The following is a 20,122-nucleotide window of genomic DNA, read 5'->3' on the forward strand; positions in this document are numbered from 1 at the left end:
GTCCTCCTCTTCGGCAAGAACCCCCATGGAAAGCCGCTATCAATAAGGGCACCCTGGCATGCTCACTCCCGAGCCGCCTTCTCTGCGTTTATTGACACAGAGCAGGCAGCTTGGCCCTGCCCCCCCCAACTCGCTTGGCAAAGCAAATCTGCTATCAGTTTGCCTAGGGAGGAGGAAAACAAGGGCCAGAGCTTCTGCTCTCGTGCACATTGCTGTAATGAAGATCATTTTTGACATTAAAATATTTTTTTTTTCTGAAAGATGGAATATGCAATACTGTAGTTTTTTATTTAGCTACAATGGGATACATTTGAGATATTTGAAATAAAAGATTCAGAAAGTTCTCAAATCATGTGTATATTTGGTCTTCGAGTCTTGGTTTACCATTATTGGTTACCTAAACAGTCTTCTCCCTCTGCCTATTCTGTAAAAAAAAACACACCTCTGTATTGTCTAGAGTTAATTTAAAGCCATTAAAATAGTTGCCAATATTAGTGAGGTGTACTTTGTCAGGTTACAGGCCTTTCTGATGTTTGCTTTTATTTTGTTCAAATGTGACTGATGATAGAGCAAGACGTGCCACTTTTCTTCCTTTGAACCATTCTTTTTATCAAAGGGATGTTTTCGAAGCCACCAAGCAACAAACATCTATTTACCACCTAGCAGTGCCAAGTTATCAGGCTTTTATATGTTTCCAAGATTTGTCTTACTGCAGATACTAGACACTTTCCTAAGCCAACTTCAGACACCACAAATCCTACATTTCCCTATCTGGCAATTCAGATGTTCTTATAAGCTGCCAATTTCCTTAATTTTTATTTTTTCCCTCAAAACCTTTTACATTTCATTTTTTAAATCCTAATTATGTTTTTCTTATACTATTGATGAAGTGTATCAGCTACTAAAAGCTTGTACTGGCAGCCATTTTCTGGGTACAACCTGGATTGAAGGAAAGTCTAAAGGATGTTCTTACGCTGGACACATTACTATGCATTTTGATGGATTTTTTTTTTTAAATGCAGCAAGATGCATTAACTTAAGAAAATATTGTTTTCTTGATTCAGATTTTTGGGTGCAAGCTATTCAGGTCAACTTAATTAAAATCTAAAAGTCACACTAAACCGTTTCCTTTTTCTTCAAAAAGAATCCATATACATCCACTAGGTAATGACCCTGTTTTTTTTTTTAATGTTTTTATTAAAGTTTTCAGGTTCACAGAAACAAAACCAGAGAAGTAGTTATATACATGGTAAAACATGAAAGGCACCAAGACATTAACCTTGCAATGTAAGATAGACAGTAAACAAGTCTTCATAGAATGTATACATTTGGCTACACAGGTGTCTAAACTGTTGAGGATTGGGGGTGGTGTATTCAGAGGGCTTTATTTAGGAAATGTAGGTAAACCATATATGCCACCATGGTATCCAAACACCCCTATTGGGAACTTAGTGTGAGTGGGTGAGGGCAGTGATTGATGTTATTTGTTTTCCCATCAGTATTGGTTCACTGAGAGGTTTAGATGAGTCACTCTGTGTCATTGGGTTTCAGTTCATAACTAATTCCTCCTATGGGGTAGATAGCTAGGGATGATCCCCAGGCGACCTCATTTATTATGGCAACCGGTCGGAAGTCTTAGAAAGTAATAGGTTCACCTGGGAGGCTTTGATTATTTTTCAGGGGAGGGTGAGGAAAAGGGGGGCGTGGGGGGAGGGGTGTTAGCACATATTTGTATTCAAAATGTAGGCATATAGAGTCTTGTGGGTCTTCTCAGGTTAAAACGATTATGCATTCATTGAAAGATTGCGGAAATCTGCGGATTCCTTAAAGTGTAACCAGCAGGCCCAGGTTGTTTGATATTTCGTTGGGGTCTCTTTAGTTTGGTGAATTAGGGCATCCATTTCTGCTATTCTCTCTATGCTGCCGAGCCATTCAGAAGTGCTAGGGGGGTTAGTATCTCTCCAATGTACAGGTATGTATTGTTTGGCAGCGTTGATGAGGTGGTGGGTGAGAGATTTTTTTGTAGGCCGAATGGGGTATGGATGTGTGGTGAAATAGGTATTGAGCCGGGGTAAAGTATGGGGGGGTGGGTTGTTATTTGAGCAGTAAGGCGATGTACTTCTTTCCAAAAAGGTTGTATGAGTGGGCAGTCCCACCATATGTGCATCAAGGAGCCTGGGGCTGAATCACATCTCCAACAAAGCGGGGATACACTGGGGTGGTACTTGTGGATCTTATCCAGGGTCCTGTACCATCTAGAATAGATTTTGAATCAATTTTCTTGTGCAGATATGTCGATGGATCCCTTATGGATGTGGTCATAGATTCTCTCCCATTCTTCCTTAGGCAGATCTAGTGTAAGATCTCTTTCCCATTGGTGGCTGATTAAGTTTGCCTTGGGATCACAGCCTATGAACAGGAGTGAATATATGGCCGAGATCAAGTGTCTTTGGGGTTCAATGCTGGTACAGATCGCTTCAAAGGGAGTGTAGTCCCTGTGCCACTTGGCGAGGGGCTTCGAGCTATTGAGGAAGTGTCTGATCTTTAGGTATTTGAAGAAGGGAATGGTTTGCTCAGGGATTGGGGATGAGAGGGCTGGGTACGTTAGAAGCTCATCATTATAAAAAAAAGTGCTCTGCTCTAAGTGACGGTTCGTGGAGAGGGTTATTCGGGTTGCGCTCTGAGAGACCAGGAGGGAAATTGGAGTTCTGATCTATAGGGGTCAAGTGTCCAGGTGAGGAGGCTAGATTGAGTTTCTTGCAAGCTACCTTGAAGGTAAGTAGGGTAGGGCCTATTAACGGGTGAGCAGCGCTTTCTTAAATTTTTCTGTTTGATCCATGGTAGGTGGAAGATTGGTACCTGGGCAAAAGAATCCTCAACTTGAATCCAGTCCTTAGTGTTTGTGTGGACGTGCCAGTCGATTATGCTCCTTAGGTTGTATTTGTAAATATCTGGAAGTCCAATTCCTCCTTTCAATTTAGGCAGTACCAGTCTGTCCCAATTCAGTCTGGGGCTGTTGGAGGACCAGATGAAATTTCTACAAAGCCTCTTGTATGTTGTAAAGAAGTTAAGGGGATTTTGATTGGTAGGGTTTGAAAAAGGTATAGGATTCTGGGTAGAATATTCATTTTTATGACGGCCGCTTTTCCAAACCAAAAGAAAGGGCCCGTGTTTCATTTTTGGAGGTCCTGCTGAATGGTTTTAAGAATGGGTAGAAGGTTTCTACAATATAGCTCGGATAGGTTTGTGGGGATCTGGACACCTAGGTACGTAATAGCATGGGGTTCCCAGCCAACGGGAAAGTTAATTTGGCATTGCATCGCGATGGCTGTGGGCAGGAAGACGTTCAGATCATTGGATTTTGTAAAATTGATTTGGAGATTGGAGAGTGTTTTGAAGAGGGCGAAGTCTTTTAGTAAGTTGGGTATGGTGGTTATGGGGTCTGTAAGGAATAGCAGAATATCATCCGCGTAGGCCGCTACTTTGCAATGTTTGTTTTTAATGTCAATTGCTTTGATGTCGGGGGTAGTAGGAGTTCCTTGGTAAGTACAAAGATGAGGGGGGATAAGGGGCAACCTTGGCGTGTGCCGTTCGAAATGGAGAAGGCGTCCGACAGGCGGCTATTGACTCGTTTTTTTGCTGTTGGTGACGAGTGGAGAGCGAGTATCAGTTGAAGCGTGCGATCTGGAAACCCCATTGCCTTTAAAGCCTCTGTCATGTAGTCCCATGCCACTCTGTCGAACGCCTTCTCCGCATTGAGAGATAGTAAAAAGCCTAGTTTTGATGATGCTGATTGCCAATGATGGATGTTGATAGCTTTTATGGTGTTATCTCTGGCCTCTCGTCCGGGGATGAATCCAGGACTTTTGTAGTTTGATACCACAGTGGTGTCTTTGCCTGGTTTCGGTATAAGCGTTATGTGGGCTTCTAGGATGTCTTTATTAGCTTGAGGCGAGGAGGATAATAAATTAAATGCTTTTATAAAGTGGGGGAGTAGCATGTCAGTAAAGATTTGTAATAGCAAACGGTTAGGCCTGCAGGACCAGGACTCTTGCCTGTTTTCAGTTGTTTTAGGGCGACAGTGGTTTCTTCCATGGAGATAGGGTGGTCTAGTTCCGCCTGTTCGTCTACGCTAATGGGTGTGGGGCTATATTGATTAAAAAATTGCCACTTGCCTCTTTTCGGTCGGTGTCCTTCCTGGTCGCATTTGGGGTGGGTAAGTTATAGAGTTTGAAGTATTGTACGAATTGGTCAGCAATGTCTTCTGGTGTGACAAATGTGGTACCCGAAGAGTCTTTGATAGTGTGGGTGGTTGATGCCGCCTTTCTAAGTTGAAGGGCTCTAGCCAGCATTTTCCCTGACTTGTTCCCAAATTCGTAGAATAACTTTTGCGTCAATGCATATTTGCGCTTTAAAGTTTTCCCTAGTTCCTCCAAGAGATCCTCTCTGGCCTTTAGTAAGTTGGTGAGGGATTTGGTGGCTAGAGTTTGTGCGCTTGTTCGAGAGAGCGAATGCGCAGGGATAGTTCCTCAGTATGTGCTCTTTTGGCTTTGTGTCTTTTAGCAGCTATGGAGATGAGTTCACTCCTGATTACGCATTTATGCGCTGCCCACAGCGTGGCAGGCGTGGAGTCTGCAGATTCATTCTCTCTGAAATACTGTGCGAGGTGATTTTTTTCAATGTCATTTAGTAGGGAGTTGTCAAGGCGCCAAATTGCCAATGTGGTGCGTGAGGCTGGAAATGTCAAGGTCATGGAGATGGGGTTGTGATCTGAGAGGAGCATGGGGTCTATGGTTGCCTTAGTGAGAAGTGTCAAGTTGTTCTGTGATATAAAGAAGTAATCGATTCTGGAGTATTTGTTGTGTGGTGGCGAGAAGAACGCGTAGTCCTTCTCGTTGGAGTGTAGTGTACGCCATGTGTCATGTAGGGTTAAGTCGCTAAGGTGGGTTTTGATAGCTCGGAGGGCTCTGTAAGCCATGGAGGATGATCCTGCGGAGGAGTCTTGGGAGGGGGATAAGGCTACATTAAAATCTCCCCCTACAATGCTTGATTTGGACTGAAAATCCCTAGGTCATCTTGGGAGTGATCAAGAGAGGGTGGCTATGTTCCTTCATACAGCAGGCCCTTAGAGAATAAACCTAACCACTCTCTAACAGGAAGTCAGTTCACAGCAAATAAAAAAAAAAAATATATAGCGATTTGGAGAAGGCTGGGAGCAATAGAAGGTATGTTTTTGAGTTAGGAATACTTAACTCAAATGGATTTCTTTTAAAACCAGAGGTTAATGTAATTTTTAATGCGCAACACATCGTTTTAGTGTTTGTGAACTTCATTATATATAGCAGTGAATAGGGTTATTGTAGCTATATTTAGCGCTAAGCGGTAATGTTCATTACTTGTATGTAATTATATATGTTATTCAGATATTTATATATGGTCATTACATGTTAAGGCACATCTTCCTTCTTAGCTAGCTGTACTATGTACTAACTGTGCTGTACTGCTGTTTTCTGTCAAGCCTTTCAATCTGATCAAACCGATTGAAAGCAGACTTCCCATGTCGTTAGTTGCTCATACCTTAAAGTGTTACTAAACCCAGGACCCTGCATTCACTATATCTGGTCGACCACAGTACACAGAACATGGAATTGCAATAGTTTTATTAAATATAAACTCCTAAATACCTTTTCTCATCAGCAGTATATAGCAGTCGTATGACTTCTATCAGTGTCTGGTTAAAGCTTGTAGGAGGAGTTTTCATTCTGCACTGACTGTCCTATGCGGATGCAGGACCCCTGACCCTCTGTCTGGACAGTGCTGATCATATGCACCGTCCCAAGAAAAAAAAAAAAAAGAAGCTCTCTAGCAATACACACCAAACAAACTGAGCATGTGCAGCTTGTCCCCTAGTTCTGTACTATCAGGAAATATATTGGGGACAGCAGTGGAAGAAGGGGAGGATTAGAGAAGACCGAATCGAACAGCCTTTTTACACAATGCAGAGGATTAACACCTTAGGTTCCACAGTGAGTATATAACAAGCATGTTTTTCTGCATATACAAACTGCTTTTACTGTTGTGGGTTTAGTAACACTTTAATAACCCATCAGTAAAAATACTAATTATATTTAGTCAAAAAGAGAGCCTGCACCACAGCATATCTTCTGCAAACATGGGCTTTATTCAGTAAACATACACAGTAACAGCTACAAATGTCAATGCGTTTCAGCCAATAATGGCCTTATTGGCTGAAACGTGTTGACATTTGTGGCTGCTACCATGCATGTTTATTGACTAAAGCCCACATGTTTGCAGATGACACTGTGGTGCCCGGCTCTCTTTCTTGGTTGATATGGATGAGGCTTTAGCCGCCCTATCCTAGACACCTGTATTCTAGCTGCAGGATATAACGGGAGGTAGTAGCACCTATGTTAATTATATTTAGGTCCATGCACACTGGGCTTAAAAAAAACTCCACTTCTTTTGACTGAAAAAAATGTTCATATAGATTGTTTTTGTACAGGTGTTTAGGAGTGTTTAGCATTTTTTTCTGCCAGAAAACTCCTCTCAAAAACCCAAACCATAAGGGATTTTTTTCTGCCTCTAAATGCTGAGCTTAACGTCCTAATGTGCATGGACACATGGGATAACATTGAGCTGCTTCTGCAGGCAAAACACAAAATCCCTGTAGAAGCAACGTTTTATAAGCCCAGTGTGCAAGGACCCATACTGATATACATAGTACTGTGGGTATGGTCTTCAATTCTGTGTATGAAATACAAACTTCAGGATGTGGAGCGACAAAGATGAAAAATTTAAAAAATTGGTTTTAGGCAAATGTGATAATAACTCAGTCTGCCATCCTGTTCATTGTACTGACAGATCTTTTGTCTTCCCTGCACAGGGAGCAGATGCTGCAGATACTGCTGAGAATAACAGAAGCCGTTGTTCAGAAACCAAAGGATCCCTCAAAAAAGGACTTGTTTTCTCAGGATCTTGCTGGTGTCCTTTTCCGGGTATGATCTATAGTGTCTTTTCTATGCCCTTTCTTCATAATGGTTTTTAAGCATCAGAACTTGAGGCATTGTTTTTCGGTGTAGAAACAAAAAGGGCAGGACAAAACAAAAGTTCCGTCCTGCCCTTTACCAGTCACATGCAGTCAGCAATGCAGTGTTGTGTGATGATTAAAATCAGATCATTTTTCTCTGATGCTTTTCTTGAAGACTTTTCTAGTAAGACATGTTCTCTCTTATTGAAAAAGGAATGAGCTTTAATGTGTTTTTCAATATACATGTAAAAGAACAGCTTTATCTAACTAACCCTTGAAAGTATGTGTTAGTGTTTTAAAACATTATTTCTACCTACATTTATCCTCAAGGCAGCCATATTTCTCAGTTGTACATTGGGTTATGATGCTGGCTTCAAGGGATTGGACACTGGCGAAACAAGGTGTAAAGACAGCTCATTATAACTCCTCCTACTCCCAGCATGCCTCTGCCTTTTTTTTTTTGTGTTCCCTACCCCTCATCTGGACCGCTTTTGGATGCTCCAGTGTATATGAATAGTTTCATCCTGTGTCCCATAATGTACAATTAAGAAAATAAGATTTTCAATGTACCATAAAACACTTTTTTTGGAGTACATTTTAGGACACAGGTCCTTCCCCTCTGTTTTTATGATCCACTCCTACTGCTGCTTGTTAACATAACTGAGGCATGATGGGAATGGGAGGGATTCTATTAGGCTTTTTTTACAGCAGCTTTGCAGTGTTACATAATGGTTGTGTTGTACTGTTCCTGCTCACCATGCAAGCCTATGCAGTACATTGAAAAAAATCAGAAAAATACAAAAAATTACCGCGCTTCACAAACACAAAAAATGAATAAGCTGCTGTCCCAATTTGTGAGGCATAACACAAATAAACAAGTCAAAAAAATAAAAAATGCACTTGACTTCCTGCCCAGCTATCTGGGGGACCGGATCGCTTCCAGTCTGGTAAACCCAAAAACAATCGTGTTTTAAAACATTATCATGCTATGTGAGTTTTGTTTGCTCCTTGCATGGCATATAAACTACACGTGTGACCTATGTTGGATTATCTATGAGAGAGGAAGCTATGCAGGTACCCCCCTTTTTTCCTTTCCACCATCTGCTGATGACATCTGACAAGACACACTTCTCAGAACCAGTGGTTATTAAGCCTTTTTGACCTGTCTGGCGTACGCCATTTCAGTTCAATTTTTTCCGGTAAGCCTCCTCTACTTCTGGTGTTGGCCCCGGCACTGATGTACAATCTATGCACACTTGTGGTCTTCCTTCTGCCTACTCTCCAGATTTGGTGTAACCATACATCTGTGAATACCATCTGGGCACGCATCACCCCCCATTGAACTCTGCTGATGTTTTCCTCACTATTTTTCTACACATTTTCTATGGACTGTTAAGTTTTATGATTTTTTATGTTTGGTGTTTGATTTATGGAACCAGCACAGGTTTCTACTAATCACTGGCACATTTGTTAACTAAGTATTATTAGTTTTTTCACCTTATATGTGATCAACACTGACTAACTATTTGACACTATCCATATTATGGTTATACATATTTTGGTAGTATTCACCATTTATATATGTTCTTATTGTAATGTACACGATTGTGGATGTGATATATAGCGCTACACTTTTTATTCCCTTTTGATTTTTTTCTGCCTTGAGTCTATAGGTGTGTTGGCTGCTTTTTCATTTTTTCTAAACGTAGCGATGTACTTAATTTTTCAAAAAAATAAAAAATGAACTGCGCTAAACCAGAATTGAAATAATATACTTTGAAATATATATCAAACACTATCAAACACAAAATCTGACAGTATTAAAAAAATAAAATCATGAATCAGATAAAGTGACATAATAAAAATAATGAAGTGAATAGCAATGTAAGAAAAAAGTCCAAAGAAACAAAAATGGTATCCAAATGGTGATTAGATTAAACTCCTCAAATGACACCCAGTGAAGGATCCACCACCTGTGGATCCCCATAGTGTAAATCAGTAGATAAGAGTTTATTAAAAAAGGGGGGGAGGTTACACTTACATAAACTGCATGAATATAGGCATAAACGAAGATTAAAACAGCCAGCTGGCCTGCAGACACCCGTTCGGGACAAGATGACACCGATGACGTCAGCGCGTCAACCATCCGACGTACGTTTCGTCCTAGAAGACGTCATCAAGGGAATATTCATGCAGTTTATGTAAGTGTAAATCCCCCCCCCCCTTTTTTTAATAAACTCTTATCTACTGATTTACACTATGGAGATCCTATTTTTTATTCCTCCCGGTCCCCCTTGCTGAGTACCTCTACCCACTGGACGGTGCCTTCCTGCCTTGTCTTCCTCTCTCGGTGAGGTCGGATTGGGATGCCTCCATTGAACGGATATCCTATTCATACACCAGCTGTCTTGTAGCATGCCTCTGGTAAGCGTGTATTACTACAGGTGGTGGATCCTTCACTGGGTGTCATTTGAGGAGTTTAATCTAATCACCATTTGGATACCATTTTTGTTTCTTGGGACTTTTTTTCTTACATTGCTATTCACTGCATTGAAAAAAATCTACTGCATATATGGCTAATATACCTGCATTCATCCCTACACGTTGCGGTTTCAAGCGTTTTTTTGGAGCAGGATTGCATGTTTTTGCAGTTTTTGTCAGGCATTTTTCAACTAAAAGGTGTGAATTGCTTCTGAAAAAGAGGCGGAGAGCTGCTGATGGAGCAGAAAACATGCAACAAAGCACTTGAAAAAACACTTGAAAGAAGCTTATATCATGCTTTTCCAGCTTTTACTTCAAAGTTTATGGGGACAAAAAACGCTTGAATTCTGCCTGAAAAGAAGCTTGTGTACTTTTCTAAACGACAGGCAATTTGCTACAAACAGGACGCTCAGATGTGAACAAGGGCTTTTAAAAACAATGGGTTTTTGCTTTGTTGAGCCTTTTTGAGATTCGAGCTACAAGCTAGCAAATGCTCTAGTGTGAACAGGGACTTAGAATTAAGGAATTAATTGCACGGATTTACGGAGGGCTCCTTCTGGTAGCTATTCTTCCAATCACAAAATATAATGCAAGCTTTATAACCTGTGAAAGTTATAAAAAAAAAAAAAGGTGAATGTTGGAGTAATCGCTTGAAATGCACAGTCACTAAAATATGCTATACTTTGCCTTTAACAAGTCTAGAGGCTTTATGCATTGCTCTGCATTCTGTGTACTAAAGCTGCAAACTTTTGTAGAATTCAGATGCTTACCACACAGGATAGTATGTGGCAGGCAATACACTGATTGGGATAAGATTTGCAAAATTAAATGTATTTCTCCTTCACAGACACTAATTGTAGCATGGATCAGAGCCAACCTGAGTGTTTTCATATCCCGAGAGCTGTGGGATGAGCTGCTGACTGTCTTGTCTTCACTCACTGACTGGGAGGAACTTATAAATGAATGGTCCAAAATCATGGACTCTCTTACTGCTGTCCTCGCCAGAATGGTTTATGGGCTGGACATGGGCAACTTACCTCTGGACAAGCTCAGTGAGCAAAAGGAGAAGAAACAGAGGGGCAAAGGTATGCCTTTTCACATACGTCTCTTATATCATATAGAAAAAAAATCATCATTAATAAAAATACAAAATCCTATCATAGGGGCACACGTGCAGTAAAACTATGGACTTACAAAAAACATGTGCCTTAAAATATGACGGGGAAGCTTAAAGTCTAACTCCATCTTTAGCAGCATGTTGCACCCATATTTACATTGTAACGTAACATGTTGCTAAGCAATCTTCCAATCCAGAAAGCAGCCCTCTTCTCTCCCCCCGTTAAAGCATGTGGGGTTTTATTTGCACAGCCACATATTTCATTCGCACAGATCTGTGAATGAATAAATGGCAAGTCCCATCTGCCACCGCTGTGATCACCATGCTTGTAGTCCATTGACACTTCCTCCAGCTCAGTATGTCAAAGCCCATGCAGTGGTATAGACAGGGAGCAGAAAGAAGAGTTTATAGGAGCCAGGCATTGCACCCGCCATCCACTAATCATAGGGTGCAATTTTTATTATTTTCTGCAAAAAGGTTTATTTTTTTTGTTCATCTCCTGTTTCCCTTCATTTTCTGTCATGAAAATGGAATAGGAAGTGAGAGTACAGATCTGCAAGCCAAGGGCAATTCCCTTCTTCGACAGTTGTCCCCAGAAGAGGTATGCCTACTGGAAAATTTCCTCTCTATTCCTGTTCTGGGGACATCTGTAAAATATGGGATACGCTCAGTTGTCCTTTTCCTTTTTCCATTCAGAGGAAATTTATTAAATCATTTTGGACACCTTCAGACTTGGCAGAAACACATTTTTCTTGTCTAATTGAAAATGTAAGAGTTCACCAAAGAACTCTGCTTTTGGTAACAGAATAAATCTTTAAGTTGCTCATATAAATAAAAATGTATTAAAAAAAAAACCCAGAAGTATCCCCTAAACCAGTCAGGTGTACAGGGTGCAAGAAACATCCCTGCTTTTGCCTATTTTCCATTTTATTTTAGAAGTGTAGCAACAGAGACATCTAGTGGCCATTTTTATAGAAACACTTTTGGAACAGAATCCTGTGGTAAATGTCAATTACTTACTGTATATCTGTATGTTCTCCTATACTGTGTGTGCATGTTTTTCAAAATAGCTCCAAAGTCAGGTTCATGATGTTGTCTGGCCTTCTTTTATGTTTAGTTAAACTGATTCTAAAGGAAAGATTGAAAGAAAAAATAAATAAACAAACATGTTATACTTACCTGCTCTATGCAGTGGTTGCACATTGCATCATTTTTTTATAGCTCTGTATTTCCTGTCTCTAGGTGGCTATCCAGATCCTCAGAAGGGGGCTGCAGTAGGCAGATCCTTTTCACTGAGTTGGAGAAATCATTCAGATGCACATGAGCCTATGAGATTCAGGAGCGCCACTACCTCTGGGGCCCCTGGTGTGGAGAAAGCAAGGAACATGGTGCGGCAAAAAGCTACAGGTATGTTTTTTGGGCCAGCAGTTCATATGTCTGGAATGTCATAAATATCTGAACTGAGTGGTAATAAAAAAATAACTTTTTTAAAGTGAGCTTGACCTGACCTAAAAAGTGACCTGGATATGAACGCTGTTGAATTGCAGCCAGTACCTGCCAGTATCTGGGAGTCTCTATTTTTAGTTTTTTTAATAACTCCTTGTGTCCTGTGAAGCCTATTAGGTCTTAGGTTCAGGTTATAGGCAGGGCCTTAAAGCGGAACTTCAGTCATTTTTTCATCTTTGCATCTATTAAATCCTCTTCCCTTGTTGTTTTAAGTTTGGATAGTAAAACATTTTTTTTTCTGCCAGTAAATACCTTATACAGCCCACTTCCCATTACTTGTAGGCTTATGACATCATGCACAGCTCTCTCTCACTCTCCTGAGTGTTTGCCAGGAAGGGAGGGGGGATAAGTCATAAGAGAGCCAATGAAAGCTGCAGGGCTGGAGGTGTGTGTCCTGTGTAAATCCGGAAAGTGAACAGGCAGCAGCTTTAGCTGCTCACAGTTAAAATGTTTGCAGCCAGACTCAGTGGAGGGAGATTTTTGCAGCATATTTGGCAAGTACAGAATCACAGCATATATAAAATAATATGCAAAGTGGTTGGAGGGAAGCTTCAAAATGGCAAAGATGTTTTTATTACAGATTATGTTAGCAGACTGCAGTTCCTCTTTAACGACTATCAAGTAGAGAAATGTGAACAACAGGCATTTTAGAGCATGTGACAAGGAGAACTAAAAATGTAACGAGTCGGAAGCATCAACTTCTAAATATTAAAGTATTACAGAAAAACATTAAAATGCCTTGCCAGTTGCTTTTTTTTTTTTTTGCTATAAACTTTAAAAAAAAATGAACCGGTAAACCAATAGTGACAATAAACTACAACATAAAATCATCAAAAAGAGAAAAGAAATAGAAGGAATGTGGTTATCGAACTTAATAGGGCTAACTGGGACTTAATAATAGAGTAGAGAGTACATTATATGCATTAAAAAAAAGAAGAAATTATTTTCCCCCACTTTTGGGTTTGTTACAGCTGATCTTAGGCTCGGTTCACACTAGGACGACTTGTCAGGCGACCTAGGTCGCCTGACAAGTAGTGTCCCGTTCAGTACAATGGAACCGTTTGCGTCGCTCCGACTTAGAAACAGGTTCCTGTACGACTTTGGGGGCGACTTGGGGCGACCTGCATAGACTTCTATACAGAAGTCGTTTTGCAAGTCGCCCGGGCAGTCGTGTGCAGGTCGCCTCGGTGAGGCGACCTGCAAGTCGTGCTGCCTCTGGTGTGAACCGAGGCTTACAGAGCAGATTACATAAGAAGATGCAACAATGTTGCAATTAATAATCACTGTAACAGGCTCTTATGGGATTGGCTTCTGCTTATTCATCAGGGTTATCAAACTGATAGCCCTTCCTGGAGTAGGCATGTGTACTTCATGGTGGCGGGATAATGAAAGAATGCAGTGTCTCAAAGAAGCAGTTTCAAGTACCACTTACATTGTAATGCAGGTATCTTCTGATGCATTCATTTCAAGTCAGCTTTTCTTTATGTTGCTCTAGCCTAGGAGCTACAAAATGAATCATTTATATTTTCCTTCTTCGCCAGCTATGCGTGTCCCTTCTTGCCACTTGCAGCTTACAAATGCTGATCTCTGTAATGGGCAGCATCACTAACCAAAGAGTAAAAAAAAAGTCACTTAGTTACTTAGTCAGGTTGAAAAAAGACACAAGTCCATCCAGTTTAACCTTAAAAACAATAAATAAATAAAAAATATCGTACAATCCAATATACCCAATTTTATACCCACAGTTGATCCAGAGGAATGCAAAAAACCCCAGCAGAGCATGCTCCAATTTGCTACAGCAGGGGAAAAAATACCTTCCTGATCCCACAAGAGGCAATCGGATTTTCCCTGGATCAACTTTACCTATAAATGTTAGTACCCAGTTATATTATGTACATTGAGGAAAGTATCCAGGCCTGTCTTAAAGCAATCTACTGAGCTTGCCAGAACCACCTCTGGCGGGAATCTATTCCACATTTTCACAGCTCTTACTGTGAAGAAACCTTTCCGTATTTGGAGATGAAATCTCTTTTCTTCTAGACGTAAAGAGTGCCCCCGTGTCCTCTGGGTTGACCGTAAAGAGAATAACTCAACACCAAGTTCACTATATGGACCCCTTATATAATTGAACATGTTGATCATATCCCCCCTTATTCTCCTCTTCTCAAGAGTGAATAAATTCAGTTCCTCTAAGTCTTGTTATACCTAAATGGACAATTTCAGAAAATTTTTTTTCCAAGTACACACAGTAGATTTAAAATGACCCCCCCACACACACACCCACCACTATGGGCACTATGGGCAAGTTTAGACCCCCTCACAGGCTGGTGATATACAATCTCACTGATAGCTTCCAAGGATACTTGTGTCAGTTTCTTCAGTATTCTACACTATATTTTTGCTGCAAAAAAAAACAAAAAAAAAGTGCAATATATTTTCTGATGAAGAGCTGTTTATTTCTCATATTTATTGTTTTCATACCTTTGTAATATCCTTATCGCAAACATTGGAGATTATACATACTACATGCCCAGTTTTATGATGGCATTTGTCAAAAGGAACAACAATTATATTTCCAATCTCTATAACTCCTGTATTGTTATATTTAGTAGAATGAATTCATTTAGAGGACAAAGGTGTTCATTGGTTGCAATTTAGTTGTCCTTGTGTTATTACCAGGAGAGTTAATAGTTGGGGTTCAGTTATATGGAAATACATTTTTTTTTATGTTCTATTATTTTTTTGCACATTGTTGTCAATTGATTTCACAACAACACTAAAACTTAATCAAACCCATAGCTGCTGCTTGCTATCTGAGTACGTTTCTGTGCATGCCAAGTATTTGAAGTTCTCTCTTAACATGTTCTTCTTCCCTCTACTCTGTCTTCTCCACCTAAAGCCAAGCGAAGTCAGTCTATCAGCAACTGTGTTCATCTGTATGAGACTTTGCCAGCAGCTAAAAGTGTTCCACACCTTCTTCACACTGTGAGCTCTCTTTTACCTGGTATCTCTTATGCTTCTTGCTCTCAGAAACTCTCAGGTACTGTATCTGATTCTTTTCTTGCTTACTGCTGTTCTTCTTTACTTCCAGCTTGTGTTTATTCTTCACACTTTAACTGCCAGAATCTCTCTGCCATAGTTCATATCAAAAGCTGACTTAAAATTCTTTTGTATGCCCAAGTAGCGTTAAAGTGCACCTAAAGCCCAAATGATTTTTTTGAGTTTTGGATTGAGTGAGGAAGAATTAGAATTCCTGTCAGCTTTTCATTGCTGTCCCCACTAGGTAGATTCACCCTCTCTATTTGTCCTGGTGATTGTTGTCAGTGAATCAGAATTTGAATGAAGAGTAAAAGGTGGTTAATCCTCCAATGGAACACCTGTTCTGGTGAAAGCTGTCTTTGGGGCTTATTCACATTGGGTGTAGCGGACCTTACACCGGAAAAATTAGCATGTTTCTGCACCTGGGTGTCACATGCGTGTGTACAGCAATATCAGTGACAGGCTGTGGTTGTATGCTGGCAACTGCACATCTGAGCATTTACACGTGTACAGGGAGTGGTGAATGGCCCTGGATGCAAGCAGTCTGTACCCAGGGGCACAGACCTGTCCCTGTATCCATGCAAAGGGGTTTGTTACTAAAAATGTAATGTGGACCTCCAATTCTACCTCCTTTACCTAGTCATCTTTATTTTTTCATGGGTAGGTTTCTGTTAGGGGTTCAATTTTGGTTGTAAGAAAATCTGTCAGCAAAGAGATGACAGCTGTCAATGCTGGCCCATTTTTTGAAGATGTGTGCCCTGGGGCTGACATCTGTTTCTTGCTTCCCTATTCATAAGGCCTCATGCACACAGACATTTACTTGCTCAAAAGTCTTCTAGCGTAAATTTTTAGCACTTTCCTGTGTCATAGGAGTCACAGGTGTTCCTGTACAGCTGCCTGTGCAGGTAAATGGTTGTATGCTCCACTTTTGCATTTGGGAATATGTGTTTTGGTAAACGCTGATGCAGCAGTTTTCGTTGCTTAGAAGTGTACAGCAGCGTACAGCCATTCATTTGTATGAGTGGCTGTACGCAGTTTTCCTGGCGCAAGAAAATGGCAAAAATGTTATGGTGGAAGACTTTTATAAATATGTAAACATCTCTGTGCTTGAGGCCTAAAGCCCAATAAAATTGACCCTCAGCAGATTTTGGAAACTACAAAAATAGCACGTCTTCATTCCGGAACGTGTTGCGGGAGAATGTTTTTCCTCTACAAGAGGTCTTCAGTCTTTTACGTTGAATGGCGCCCAGCATCAAACTCGAAAGACTAATAAGAGGAGGAACTGCAAGGCTTCACCATGGCTCCCTGAATTTACAGCATAATGATGCAGTGCATTGCACTGACATTATCATATCAGTGATGATCTCCAGGACCACCCACAGGCAGTAGATGATTGGAAGAAGAACAGGACCCTGTGCATCATGTGGCCAGCCTGAAAACTTCAGAAAAGGTAAGTATAAAAAATATATACTGAACCGGAGGTTGGGCTTTAAGTCACCAACACAGAATGGCATAACTCTAAATCTGCAAAAACATTCTCAAAAGCAAGTAAGCACTGGCAACTGCCATATTCCTATCCTGAGAGGTTCCTTTCAAAGAAGAACATCAGTAAAATTTTTTTTTTATACCTCCTCTGGCAGAAAAGATATATATATATGTATGTATGTGTGTGTGTGTATGTATGTGTATGTGTGTGTGTATATATATATATATATATATGTGTGTGTGGGTTGGGGTCTACATGCCTCCAGTAAGTAAAAGCCCCCCCCCCCCCAAAAAAAACTTTAGCATTAGGTTGTCATGGTTGTGAGTGGTACAAATGTATAAACCACAAAATGTCTCATACAGACATCAGAAACCTTAGCCTTGGAGGAGTGGAAGAGCTTGGACGACAATAATGTTGTGTTGCTGGTTTAGGTGGTAAATAATGTTAGTGGCCCTTCTGACTTTAGAAACTCATATAAAGTTGTCCATATGTTAAGGTAGGAGTTGAACTCTGCTGTGCAAATGAGTCCGTACAGTTGATGCGTATCCATTTAGTTGATATAGGCTGCCAGCATGCAAATCAATGTTAGTACAAAAAGTAAACAAATGGCTCTTTAGTGACCTGCGATGTTTAAGGCAAGCAGCTAAATACATTGTTGCAATACTATGTTTGCTATTTAGTCTGACAAAAGATTAGTAATTATGTGCAGCCGTTCTTGTGATACATACACCACCGATACACAATAAGACATCTACAATTCCAAATGTACTATTAGTGCTGTTTGTGCCATCATCCTGGACAGAGGTGATAATGGTGACTTCCTGTGGACTGTGTGTGTCCTGGACTTGGACTTGTCTGACAGTGCATTGTGGACAGTTTTTGTAAATTCTAATGCCCCGTACACACGGTCGGATTTTCCGATGGAAAATGTCCGATCGGAGCGTGTTGTCGGAAATTCCGACCGTGTGTGGGCTCCATCGGACATTTTCCATCGGATTTTCCGACACACAAAGTTGGACAGCAGGAGATAAAATTTTCCGACAACAAAATCCGTTGTCGGAAATTCCGATCGTGTGTACACAAATCCGACGGACAAAGTGCCACGCATGCTCAGAATAAATAAAGAGATGAAAGCTATTGGCCACTGCCCCGTTTAAAGTCCCGATGTACGTGTTTTACGTCACCGCGTTTAGAACGATCGGATTTTCCGACAACTTTGTGCGACCGTGTGTAGACAAAACAAGTTTGAGCCAACATCCGTCGGAAAAAATCCTAGGATTTTGTTGTCGGAATGTCCGAACAAAGTCCGACCGTGTGTACGCCCTATAAGACTGTATAGAATGGCAAATTATTTGTCAGGCAAAACAAATCAAACAATTATGAATTGCAACTGCATATTTAGGGGTTTGCCTGGAGTTCTGATTTAATGTGAAAAAAAGCAAGATGTTTTGGGAAGTAACGACTAAATAAGATGCAAGTAAGCAAAAGTTTAGCAACTTTTTGTATAAAAGCAATTTTAATTCTGGTGTTATGGGACATTGCAGAAGTGGATGAGATGCAACAGCCACAAGATGGGACAACTTGCTCTGAATCAAGTGGTCCTATTTGTAGTCAAGAGTCACAGGAACTAACTCGGTGTAGCAGTACCTCTGACCTAGCAGAGCAGACACATCCCAATTCATTGCAAGGTGAGACTTGTACATCACACATATTGGAAACTACTTTTTAATAAAATCATTGTTTATGTACATATATGTATGTATATTTGTCTGTGTTTGTGTGTATCTCTGCTGAAATTAGAAAGGTGGAGGACTACCGGAGAAGACTTGACATAAGCCCATCTTGCATTGCAGTTGATTCCCCACTAGGTAGATTCACCCTCTCTAGTTGTCCCAGTGATTGTCCTTTGATGCTTCCAGAGGACTACACAATGACAGTTCATTGTTATGTATGGAGTTGCAGCCCATTCAAAATGAATGGGCTTTAACACACACTAAAGAGAAAGTTGGAATCATCTTGGTGTCAGTGACCGCAGTAAAAGCCCCTTGCATTGATTTCAGTAACCACAGCAAAAGCGTTGGTGTTAATGGGCATTAAAATAACTCCCAGCATTGGTGTTAGTGACCACAATAATATCCCTGAGCATTGGTGTCAGTGGTCACAAAAATAACCCCCAGCATTGGTGTCAGTGACCACAATATTAGCCCCCCCCCCCCCCCCCCCCCGCATTAGTATTAGTGACCACAAAATGGCCCCCAGCATTGTTGCCAGTGACTGCAGAAAAAAACCCAAGCATTGGTGTTGGTAACTGCAACAGCAACCCCCATTATTGGTGTTGGTGTCTACAACTATAATCCCCATCATTGGTGTTGGTGCCTGCAATATTAACCTCCATCATTGGTGTTGGCGACTGCAATATTAACCCCCATCATTGCTGTTGGTGACTACAATATTAACCACACCATTGGTGTTTGTGATTAAAATATTAACCCCCATCATTGGTGTTGGTGACTAAAATATTAACCCCCTTAATTGTTGTTGGTGTCTACAATATTAACCCCATCATTGGTGTTGGTGACTGCAACAATGACCCTCAGCATTGTTAGTGATTGCAGTAATAATTCCTTGCCTTGGTGTCAGTGGATTTAATAATAACCCCCAGCATTAGTGCCAGTGGCCGCAGGAAAACCCCCCAGCATTGGTATCAGTGACTGCAACAAAAACCCCCAGCATTGGTGTCAGTGACCACAACAACAACCCCCAGCCACAAAAAAAAAAAAAAAAACCCTTCTCTCAGTGGCAGATACACTAGTTTAGACAATATACACAGTATCAGAAAACTGGATGTAGAAAGAGTTAACTGCATGCTGCAGAGTAGGATGGTTTTTCTGCTCACAAGACACTGAGTCTCAGACTTTCTGCTCAGGATAAAGTGTTTTAAGGCCTTTTCTTTTTTTTCTTGCTCCATCTGATATTGCTTTGTTGTTTGCAGTTCAAACAGCTAAGAAAATATATACTAACACCTTTTTTTTGTTATGTCTCTTTTATGGATCATAACACAGAAAACACTAATGACTGTTCATCAGAATGTAACACTGCTTTAGAGCTGGGAGAGGGTACAAAGAGAGACAGCGATGGTCCATTGGTAAGCCTGATTTTCAACTAAATTGTTCATTACCATAAAGCTTAGGTTAATTTTGCACATACTGTACATCATACCTGTGAAGTTTAAGTGATAATAAAGTCTTGTTTTTCTTTAAAAATAATAAACATATTATACTTACCTGCTCGGTTTTGCACAGAGCAGCCCAGTTCCTCCTCTTCTCGGGTCCCTCTTTGGTGCTCCTGGCCCCTCCCTCCTGTCGAATGCCCCCACAGCAAGCAGCTTGCTATGGGGGCAGCCAAGCTGCAGCTCCGTATGTCCATTCAGACACAGGGCCATGGT

At 40.8% G+C, this 20,122-nt stretch overlaps 1 protein-coding gene across 4 annotated transcripts in view; it reads left to right on the forward strand.

Moving 5' to 3' along the window:
* The window catches only part of RALGAPA2 (Ral GTPase activating protein catalytic subunit alpha 2), a 604,731-nt gene that overhangs the window by 153,301 nt on the left and 431,308 nt on the right, over positions 1 to 20,122 (forward strand). For 3 of the 4 annotated variants that reach the window (XM_073628147.1, XM_073628145.1, XM_073628149.1), the window contains exons 14-19: positions 6,905 to 7,016; positions 10,377 to 10,614; positions 11,889 to 12,053; positions 15,052 to 15,192; positions 18,222 to 18,365; positions 19,740 to 19,822. In XM_073628147.1, coding sequence (XP_073484248.1) covers positions 6,905 to 7,016; positions 10,377 to 10,614; positions 11,889 to 12,053; positions 15,052 to 15,192; positions 18,222 to 18,365; positions 19,740 to 19,822 — 883 coding nt within the window. The remainder of the gene's footprint in view (positions 1 to 6,904; positions 7,017 to 10,376; positions 10,615 to 11,888; positions 12,054 to 15,051; positions 15,193 to 18,221; positions 18,366 to 19,739; positions 19,823 to 20,122) is intronic. The other variant, XM_073628148.1, reaches the window with a different exon arrangement.

The sequence above is a fragment of the Aquarana catesbeiana genome, linkage group LG04, assembly GCF_042186555.1.
Source record: "Aquarana catesbeiana isolate 2022-GZ linkage group LG04, ASM4218655v1, whole genome shotgun sequence".
Classification (NCBI taxonomy): domain Eukaryota; kingdom Metazoa; phylum Chordata; class Amphibia; order Anura; family Ranidae; genus Aquarana; species Aquarana catesbeiana.